The sequence below is a fragment of the Micrasema longulum genome, unplaced genomic scaffold, assembly GCF_059751315.1.
Source record: "Micrasema longulum isolate JH-2025_06_02 unplaced genomic scaffold, ASM5975131v1 h1tg001280l, whole genome shotgun sequence".
NCBI lineage: Eukaryota > Metazoa > Arthropoda > Insecta > Trichoptera > Brachycentridae > Micrasema > Micrasema longulum.
Window position 1 is genome coordinate 21,107 of NW_028278467.1, and position 11,178 is coordinate 32,284.

The window sequence follows — 11,178 nt, forward strand, 5'->3', positions numbered from 1 at the left end:
CCTTTGTCAGAATCCTGACGAATTCTGACGTTCTGTCGCTGTCATTCTTTGTTTATAAATTCGGATTCTGGGAAATCTTTGTTTAGATTTAGGGCTTTGTTTCGTGACTTGCCGAATTGCCGGCGGTGGACTTGGTTTGAATGATTTCGATGGCCGAGTTTAAGTGAAATTTGCCTACCGGTTTTCTTGCTTTAAATTATTACTCAGTATGTCAGCGTTAGCAAGTCCGTCAAAAGACTCCATTCAGGATGCTGTTTCAAATTGCTCAATTGATGAAGGTTTACCCAGGGATCTCAGCCAGACCAGTTTGTCCTCCAGTAATAGTCACGACGAATCATTCCGTTGTGTAGATCACGCAGAAGGAAGTCTTCAGCGAATGTATGGATATCTTCAAGCAGGTCAACTATGTGACGTTGTACTGATTGCTGGAGGCCGAAGGTATATTTTCAAATTTTGTTTGTTTTTTCCATTTTCTGATTAAAATTGCCTCTGAATAACCAAAGTGACAAAAGTGTGGTTATTTTAAGGCAATCCTAGATGATGTTGTTTATTTATTTTAAAAAAATATTATGCTAGGAACAGATTTCACAGTGTGCTATAAATCCTAGAAATCCTATTGCCAGCCCTGATTGTCAAACTAAAGCATACAATTTGAAAAAAAACAATCATAATAGAACCCACAAGCTGTTAAAGTTAAATTTATTTCACTTATTTATTACACTTTTGTAACTTACGCGTTACCACGATTTGCTGGTTCATCACTCGCGTCTGCCGCAGTCAAACTTCCCGGCGTAAACGGGAAGCCTCCCTTCTAAACAGAGTGAAAAGACAAAGCTGGAAGGTAAGGACACGACTGCGCCGACTGCAAGTCAACCTCATTAGCTCCGAAAAGGACTTTCCACCCGGTCCAACTGGTCTATAGTGGCGAAGGCAGACTTCGTGCGGGGCCGAGTGAAGAGTGGAGAGCGGAAGCACACAAGGCAAAGAGTCGAAGTACAACACTTAAATCTCATTAAAAATGGCTCCAAAATTGATATATTTTTCAAAAAAAAACTTCAATAAGAACATTCAGAAAAAATTAGAAAACTTCACCTTAGCTTTTGAGATTTTGATATTTTTATGATTTTATGGAAATCTACACCTTCTAAGGTGTAGATTTCCATAACAGTGTCTCGAGTGCCGTAACTACAAATTATTCTATTTTGAGATTCTAATTATTGCAGAATATCTTGATCCTTTTCATTTTATGGAAGGCAAGGTGATCAGTCTTACACTTCAGTTATGTTGCAATTAAAGTACCAATTCAGTGCCCTATGTACCACTGGGTGCGGATAGAGAAATGATCATGATGATGATGAAGATTTTAATTCATGTTACGCAATCCTGAATAATCCTGCTGTTGATCACGGCATAATACTGATAGTGCTGTACCTTTGCGGGAAATAAAATCATTAATGTCATACAATAATCATTGATTTTTTTAAAATGTATTTTTTCATACAAATATACATGTTACAAAAAATAATAACCATGAAGCCAAGAGCCCTGTGTTGAGTAGGGATACAACATAATGGAAAGTGGAAGCATGCATATTATTAAAGAATATTAAAAATAAAAATTATTACATTAATGTAAATTTTGATAATCATCTGGACAACACGCATTTATCATTATTTCATGTGTTAAAACATGTTTGTAAACTTGGACTCTGTTCTGCTATCTAACTACATCCTATATTTCAGATTTCAAGCGCACAGACTAGTGCTATCATCAGCTAGTGAATACTTCTCAGCAATGTTTGCTGGAGCACTTCGAGAATCGCAACAGAATGAAATCACCTTAGAACATGTGGATCCTGATGCCCTACATCAACTGATAAATTTTTGCTATACGGGGACCATTGGTTCGTTAATTGTTCTAAAAGTTTAATTTCTTTTTTTTAAATGTAATTTATAATTTTGAGAAACTATGTATATCACAATCACTCGAAATGAAAATAAATTACTTAGCCAACATAATTCTCGAAACAGACCTACAAATGGTCTCTAGAATGTATAATGTATGCCTAGAAAGCGTATTGTCAATGAACGAAAGAATGTCAAAAGTTTTAATATTTGAAAAGGGGAGTGAGGTTACCGGGTTCATAATAAATGTGAATAACAAATGTATTGAACAAGTAGAAGAATTTAGGTACCTGGGAAGCATGTTTTTAAGGTATGGTAGTTTGGAAAAAGGGGTTGAAAGGAGAGTGAATGCAGGCAACAAAATAAATGACGCACTAAGCACAGTAATCGCTAATAAAAATATGTCAATTGAAGCTAAACTGGCAGAGCACAACGGGATTTTAGTCGCAATGCCCATGTATTTAAGTAAAACATGGAATTGGCGGGTGTAATTGATAAGATTAAAAAAGAGTCTTTGAGATGCTTTGGTTAGGTAGACCAAATGGATGACAAAAGAATCGTTAAGCGAATATATTTGGCGAGAATTAATGGTAACGTAGGACGAGAAAACCAGGAAAGTCGTGGCATGATCAGATAAACCAAAATCTCAAGTCTGGTCATGTCAAAAACAGATACAACTGAAGGGCATGTATGAATGTGGAAGAAGCCAGGAATGTATGTCAGGATAGACGTGTGTGGCGGTTAGTTACATAGTGTAATGGTAGTAGTAGAAGACCTACAAATGAAATTGTATAAAAACATAAAATAAAAAGTACATATTAATGCTAACCGTGGCATGGTGTGGTCCTGTGATTCTAGATCAGGAGGTCCTAGATTGGAACCCCACTCTGCCCCCTTTTGTTTCTTATTTTCTTACACAGTTACGACAAACACGAAATGTACAAAAAATTTAAATATTTATAATGAAAACACTAAAAAAATATTTTTAAAAACTGTTGTCATATTGAATGCTATTTCATAGAGTTTTAAAATTAAAAGATTTTTTTAAAATGTGTTTTACTGATAATTCTTGATAAATAATTAAATATCCTGGTAAGCATGCACTTAGACTAATTTGTCCAGAAAAATGTTAAAATTATGTTACAACAATCGTTATATTTTTTGCTTTTTATGGGCAATTTTAATAAGTCCTTTATGCACCCGAATCGTCTAAATATGTATACAATCTTAAATATTGTTCTAAATAAGTTTTTGCAACGCATCAGTAAACTATTCATATGTTTTTACTCCGTGATAGTTTGCAAACTCCAAATCAGAGGTTTACTCCTGCTCTGCCCCAACTTAATTACTTTAATACTTTATTATTTTTATTTTTAGGACTTCGAGAAGAAACTGTGGAACTATTGCTGTCCACATCGTGCCTTCTTCAGCTGACTGGAGTAGCGAGTGCATGCTGTAATTTTCTTAAGAAACAACTCCACCCATCCAACTGTCTCGGTATAGCCATGTTTGCTGAACAGCAATCTTGTAACTCACTGGAGAAGCACGCAACTGACTATACGTGTGAGAATTTTATGCAGGTATGCTTAAAATGCGTATTATGTAGATGTAGCCCTAAATGAAGAAAATACATATGTAGAAATTTATTTCTATGAAGTAATTGGCTTAGTCAAATAAAATTATAGTATGCTTTATAAATCCACGTACATTTTTATATCTATCATCACATTATTGGTACACCAAATACAGCGCAAGGGTAAGGTGACCAGTCTTACTACGACAATATTGTAAAACCACTCCATCGTGTCAAACTTCACGGAAATCAAACCTGGGTCTGAAAGCATGGTAGATGTACCAATCACTACACTAAGAGGCGGATTTTTCTTCATTCAACTTCCTTTTTTGGACTTTTTCGGACTTTCACCTGAGAGTAGTTATCGAGTCGAAAACACTCTCCAACTCTTCTCTTTTGTTTTACATACAGAACTGTATTTTTTATCCGCCCAGGCATATTATTACTTTAAATTTTCACATGGAAGTATTTTAAGAGTATTTTAAAAATGAATTTGGTCCTCAAATAACAAAATTTCTTCAAATGTAAATCTGTGAAATTCTCTGCAACTATTCATTGTGTTATTGTTTTTATGGAGGAAAAAAGGGTGTGTAATGTGTCAGACTTCCATTAACCATAATAATTAAGACATGTTTTTAAAACTTTGATTTAATTTATCTTCTAGGTGTTTAGAAATCAAGAGTTCCTATCTTTGGACTCCAAACAACTTGGCAAATTACTCAGCTCCGATGACCTGAACGTAATATCAGAAGAATGTGTATTTGAAAGTGTAATGACTTGGGTTAAACATGAACCTTCCAGTAGAGAAAAGTATCTTTCCTATTTATTGGAATTTGTCAAACTACCATTGCTGCCCCCCTCTGTAAGTAAATAAACTCATTCAACTGGGATTTTAAATTACCGAATATTATATTCTCTTTGCATCTGCCTTAATTTAGAATCAAGTCTAACAAATGTCATACAACAAAATATTATTGATTATGACTTGAACATCATACGATTCTTTTCACAAGCCATTAATATGTATTTCAAATGGGTTTTGTCTGTCATATGGCCAGATGTAAAAATAATGGATATTTTTAGGATTATGGTTGTACTTAGTTTGTGCTTGAATACCTTTTTACACTACAATAAATATGAGTTGGATTCATCTTTGGATGCCTCTTATTTCCCACCTTTAAAAATAGTTGAGGGAAATCTATAGAATAAGATGATCAATGTATGTTTAGGTATACAATTGTAAAGCGCCCTTGAGGTGATTTTTTCAAAAATGGTGCTTTATAAATCAGCCAAATATTATTATTATTATTGGTAACAACTTTTTTTTTTAATGGCTTATGTATAAAAAAATATAATTATAAAAACAAAATACGAAATACTTGTGTTTATAAACAAAACAAACCAAAAATTTTATGTGGCAAATTTAGAAAAAATATATAAACACTTAAACCCATAACACCACACAAGATAAAATAACAGAAGATAAATAAAATGTATCATAATGTATTATTTTCGATTGAGGCAATCAGCTTCGGATACAGCACTATACATAGTTAATGATTACAGTTCAGAAAATAAATGCTTAAAAAGTATCGATTTTAATTTCAATGAAGATAAATTTTAAAAATATGCATTATTTCCGTGGTTGTTTGCTGACATGTAGAGCCATGGAAAATATAAGTACTTGGTGTATTTTGAGCTGTGAGAATCAACAGAGAAGGCAATAGTTTGCCTCGTTCCACGCTGTTCCATATTCTGCACAATTGCATCGAAAAATTAATCAGGGTTGCAAAACACGCTGTATAGTGCAGTGAAAGGTAAAAAAAGCTTCCTGGGCCTTGATAATGATGGGAAGATAAAATTTATCTTCAATTTTATCTACAAAGTAAAGAATGTGTTAACAATTTTTTTTTCTAAACATGTTTATTTACCGGTTACCGACGAAGATATTTTGAATTTTAATACAAATATACTCACTTTAGTACATAAATATCGATATTAGCTTATACCATCTCAGTTTATACGGTCTCAGTATATACCGATGAAGATGGCCGTTCATAATCGCGGCCTTGAGAGAGTTTTGTATCTTTACAACTCGTATAAATATCTTCTGTGTTTATGCTGTTTCAGTTCATATTCGACAATGTGGCAGTGTCTTGCGGAGATTTTCCAGAATGTCAGACTCTGATAATGGAAGCCTTGAAGTGGCACTTACTTCCGGAATGCCGTCCTCAATCCTCATCACACAAAACTTGTCCGAGGAAATCTACGGTTGGCAAGTTGCTCGCTGTTGGTGGAACTGATGCCAGCGTATGTATTTATGTTATACAGCTTGACACTTAAGTAAACCAATTACTGGTTTCAGTGGATTAAAGTATAAATCTGTCTTTTTTTTTTCAATTGATTGTTATAAACTTCCCCTCCTATAAGCTTCACCTGTCTTTTTTTAAATTTAATTTTTACCTTATTTTTAGGGAGCCACAAAAATTGAGACTTACGATCCGAGAAAGAATACTTGGTGCCAAATTAAAAAATTAAAAATAAAGAAACTGCAATTTGGTGTCGCCATGATTGGTGATAAATTACTTTTAGTCGGAGGAAGAGATGGACTCAAGACTCTTAATACTGTGAGTAGAAATATGTTATATTGTTATTAATTATTCAACAATTGTAATGTAAATAGTGACAAGAAAAAAATAGTATTTGATTATAAATTACAATTTCAAATATAATTATGTATATGCATGTCTAAAAGACAGAAAAAGAAATGAAGAAATTAGGCGCTTAAGCAGCGTTGCCAACCTCCATCATGTGAAAATTGGTAGATACAGAAATCGGTAGATTTCGGTATATTCATTGTCCTATGGCCATAGTGATAAGAGGAGAAGGGGGGAGGGTATTAAAATTTCCCTACCTTTTTTGATTTAAAAATTTCGGTAAACATGCAAGTGGTTTTTTTTTTAAATCAAACCAAATGACGGACTCCGTGGACTATGGCTGATGCTTGCTTGACACACGGAGGGTTCGAGATTCAATTTCCAGTTAAATCATAATAATTTATATAAATTTTTACATTTATCGTAATTTTAAGCTCAATGATAAAATAATAACTATTAATAGCTAAAATTGAAAGCTAAATATGTGCAGAAAATAGTTGCAGACGGCAAAAACTTGTTTTTACTATTAAAACTATTGATCTGCTGACATTCCATTTAATGAAATAGAAAATATCAAATTATGAAGAGAAATGACATCATTTTAATTTACTAACTTTGAAAAAAACCGGGAATCACCATTTACCGATACTAATTTATCAACATATGTATTATATACGGCCGAATGATAAGTAGTTCGTAACAATAAACAGATGGAAGAAAAGACGCTTTCTGAGCAAACGGATAAAAAGTCTGTATTCGGTTTATTAATTTATAAGGGGATTGCCCATATTAGGGACGAATAAGTAGTAAAAAATGTATTCTATGGAAAAAATGGAGATGTTTATAAATCTGTAGAATGTTCATGAAATTCGAAAGATGGTAACATTAACCGTAGTATTTAACTCATTTAATGTCAATAGTTTAGTCTTACAAAGTTTTTGGCTTTCAGGTGGAATGTGTTGACCTGAAAACCCTGGCCTTCTCTGTACAGCCGCCCATGGTGACTCACCGCCACGGGCTGGGGGTGGCTGTGCTGGGGGAGGGACCGAGCGCCCCGGTCTATGCCCTCGGGGGGCACGACGGTTGGACCTATACTGGAACTGTAGAGAGGTAAACAAATATTACCACTATCATTAAAACAGCAAACAGTGGTGTTCTGTAGTGTCTGAAATCTATACCATCTTAGTGAAGGTGTGGATTCCTTATCTTCTGGTTGTAGTTGCCTCTCTTATCGGATTCAGTTAATATCAAAATCTTGATAAACCTGTCACTAAAAAGTCCAGATCCCCAGTTTACACTACACATGCGAGACATTAGTGTATTAATGCAATGTAGCTAGGAATTGTCCTTAAATATATTTTTTCTTTTCAGGTGGGATCCAGTGTCTCGCAGCTGGTCATACGTGGCCCCCATGCTAACCCCGCGGGGCATGTTCGGGGTGGGGGTCGTCGGAGGGCGGCTGTACGCCGTCGGGGGGCGCGACGGCAGCTCGTGTTTGCGCACAGTAGAGGTGTACTGCCCTCACACCAACCGCTGGCAGCAATGTGCCCCCATGGTCAAGAGGAGGGGAGGAGTCAGCGTAAGTTACAGCCGTCTTATAAATAAAAATGAAATATTTGCATGCCATTGAGAATCCTGAGAATTTGCAGCTTGGACATTAAACATTGAACACATTTTGTCAGATGATATCTACTTGTTATAAATTTCTTAAGCTTGAATAGGAAACAGTCATGATCTAAAACCGATCGGCATATTAAATTAATTTTTATGATTTTACACAAAGTAAATATAACGTACATATATTGGCAAGAAAACGAATTCCCAGCCCTAGGGCTTCTACAATATTAATGAGCGGAGTGGACTGTAATCAAATTTAATGAAAATAAGTTAGTATCCTCGATATGCGGTATGCAGCTTCAATCAGTCACAACGCCAGCAAATGAGATGGATTAAGAAGGGATGCCACTAACCTGGTTCTCGTTCTTGGACGTGGCGGCACTAATAACATGAGGGCAGGCCCTGATCAACTCTGGTGGTCGGTGGAAACAAAGTGTTGTAATGCGGCACACATGTTCAACGAAATAAACGCGTGATATACGACGCGAGGTCTTAATGTGGCGGGTGATCAAAGGATACTGATGAGAGGTGAACAGTAGTTGTGGGTAAAAAAAAGATGTAGAAGTTGTGACAATACTTGACCCATGCATACCTACATAATTCACAACCATATATTAAAAAGGATTTTAGCATAACAGCTCTAAGCTGCTCGCTCGAAACTAAATGATAATCTTAATAAATTGTGTCTAGGTGGCCGTAATGGATGGTTATCTGTATGCTCTCGGTGGTCATGACGCTCCGGCCAAGAACGAGACTAGTCGCTTCTCCTGTGTGGAGCGTTATCATCCTCCCACGGACACCTGGACTACTATAGCCAGCCTCAGTAGGGGTAGAGATGCCATAGGCTCATGTTTACTGGGAGATAAGCTGATTGCCGTAGGTTTGTAAACCTTGCCATTAATAATTCAATCTCAAAATTATATTTTTTTGTTGTAATATCGTTATGTGCTGGTAATAGTTAAATATCATTTTTAAAGTTACCTAATTTTAAGAAATTACAACAGGGATGGAGAATACCTTAAATAAGGGAATATGGAAGTCTAGGCATTTACAGGGCTTATGACCTGTCATTGGCTGGTTTAAGTGGCCACTTTACACACTGTGTAACATTCACCATTTTTATTTTGACAAAATGTTTAAATATATTTTGTTGAAACAAAATGATATACGAGGTGTATTGTCTGGTCTCCCGTTCTGGCCGTTTTTCTTTCAATGCTCTCTTTAAACAAATGAGTTGTCGGTACAGCTCTCCAGTAATGGTTTCACCTGGTTTTAGGAATTCATAATACACAACTCGCTTCTGGTCTTCATCTTCAAACTTTTCGACACTCCAGGCCGCTCTTTATCTTTGATATCAAAATCCACACAAAAACCACTCGAAACACTGTGATTTTGTAAGAACATGTTCGCCATGCAATTGCACTAGCAAATGATGGCTTTCGGCTGCAGTTTTCTTTGCAAAAAAGTGACTCAGCAAATTTCCCGTAAATGCAGTTTTTTCGTCAATTTTCAAAATTTCCCATGATTGAAAAAAATATGATGCGCTCAAGCAAATCAAACACTGTTGACTGATTTTGACAACTTATGAATAGAGCTTAAAAATAACATATGTCAATGATTTGCTACAGTGCATACACAAGTGTTGACATCAAATGTCGAATTATGGTTTTTACATCATAGACCCAATAAAAATAGAAATATTTTTTGTATGTTTTAATTATGATTCATATGTAATTCCACAAAGAAATAGCTGTAGGGAAACCCGATCTTCCTATTTCAGTTGAATTTCATCAAATGGTTAGTCAAATACTATTCTATATGTAGAGTAGATCATAATACGACTGATATATAAATTTATTTTTCAGGTGGTTACGACGGTATGCAATACTCTCGTATTGTAGAGCAGTACGACATGCAGACCAACGAATGGACTCCTCTGGCACCCCTCAATGTGGGGCGCGCAGGCTCCTGTGTCCTCCCCATCCCTCTCCACATCCCCTTAGGCTTCCTTCTGACCCCTAATGAGGTCGCGGAATCCCTCAAACTCAAAACTAACAAACCGCAATCCGCTACCCCTCCGGCTTAGTCATAATTTTTTTATATCGGTAAAAAGATATGTTTGATTACTGTAATTAAAGAATATGCTGGCAGCTTGAAGCTAATGGATACATTTTTTTTCTGAAGCAGTTCAGCTGTCTTGAAAAAAATTATAACAAACTCTAAACTCTATGGCATTTAGGTAAAGAAGTACATATCCCCGGTTTAAGTTCCCCGCACAATCAGCTAATAGTGACTCGTACCTCTTTACCTTAATGCCACAGAACGTATCAGGTACCATTGCAGGGGCCATTTTATGTACATAAATCTGGATTGCTTGTGAAACGAAATTTTCGACTTTACTTCAAGTATTGTTTACAATAGATTAGTCAATATTGTCTTGTCCCAGCTCGACCGCGCAGGACATAATGCTACGACAATACAAAAATTCAGCCACAGTTCGCACATGAGCGCTGCAAAAATAAATACACGACAACGTTTATTACGAGCGAAATAATTTTTTTTATTTATTTTCTTCCAAGATGAAATGAACTAAATAATTTGAAGGATTTTTTCCTGCCTTAATTTTTTGCAGAAAAAGTACCCGAGAGCGACGAGTGTGCATCAAGAAAATAGCTGTTATTATAAGGTCCGGTCTGGTCTGTGCACATTTACTCAAAAATAATTCGGCCACGCGCAGTCGTGGGGTCAATCTTTGTTCCGCGGAGATACCCTGCCTGTCTATCTCCGTGTCGATGTCTCTGAACAATGTCCTGTCCTATAAAATGCTGTTTGTCAAGTCCTGGACAGAACAATATTGTATTGGCCGTGAGGGAGAGATTTAGCAAAATGAGAACTCTCGCCTTCTACACAGTAGCCAGGCTTTTTAAAGACCTGGGCTTGGAGGGCGAGAACTATTCACGGGGAACCGTCACAATAAATATTCACAGGTCGCAGTGACGTTGGGAGCTTGTAGCACTGACCCCCACCTTTAAGAATATAAATTGTCCACGTGTAAACAGCCTTTAAAAATGAAAAAGAAATAATTTGTATAATTAATAAAAAAAGTTCCGTCTCTTTCTGCTTCATTCTACGAATATTTAATACACCCTTCGTACATGTATCGATTAGCTTTAAACTGCTAGTGCATTATTTGATAATAAAAAATGCAGTGATCACTTCCTTGTAAATGTGTTTAAATATTTCTCGACTCAGATGGTCGAGAAGATTTTCCTAAAATTGGATGTGAAAAAGGTTGTGTTAAATTGCAATGAATGACAAATGTCAATTATAATTATTATCTGTGAATATATTTTTAATAAAACTCTTTGTATAGTATATGTAGACAACACATGAAATTAATATGATAACACAACTAGTTACAGGTATT

General features: G+C 35.7%; 1 protein-coding gene across 1 annotated transcript; it reads left to right on the plus strand.

Moving 5' to 3' along the window:
* The first annotated feature begins 91 nt into the window (after positions 1 to 91).
* Positions 92 to 10,831, plus strand: LOC148276093 (kelch-like protein 5). Its single transcript, XM_088234765.1, has 10 exons — positions 92 to 438; positions 1,743 to 1,903; positions 3,282 to 3,484; positions 4,142 to 4,339; positions 5,608 to 5,787; positions 5,952 to 6,104; positions 7,084 to 7,244; positions 7,506 to 7,713; positions 8,442 to 8,631; positions 9,617 to 10,831. The coding sequence occupies exons 1-10, from the start codon at positions 209 to 211 to the stop codon at positions 9,835 to 9,837; spliced, it is 1,905 nt and encodes a 634-aa protein (XP_088090891.1). The 5' UTR covers positions 92 to 208; the 3' UTR covers positions 9,838 to 10,831.
* Positions 10,832 to 11,178: the final 347 nt, after the last annotated feature.

Bases quoted from the DNA above. Each gene is read 5' to 3' on its own strand.
- LOC148276093 (XM_088234765.1), top strand. From the start codon at position 209: ATGTCAGCGTTAGCAAGTCCGTCAAAAGACTCCATTCAGGATGCTGTT. The intron at 439-1,742 runs GTATATTTTCAA...CCTATATTTCAG, and splicing joins CTGATTGCTGGAGGCCGAAG to ATTTCAAGCGCACAGACTAG. The intron at 1,904-3,281 runs GTTCGTTAATTG...TTTTATTTTTAG, and splicing joins TTGCTATACGGGGACCATTG to GACTTCGAGAAGAAACTGTG.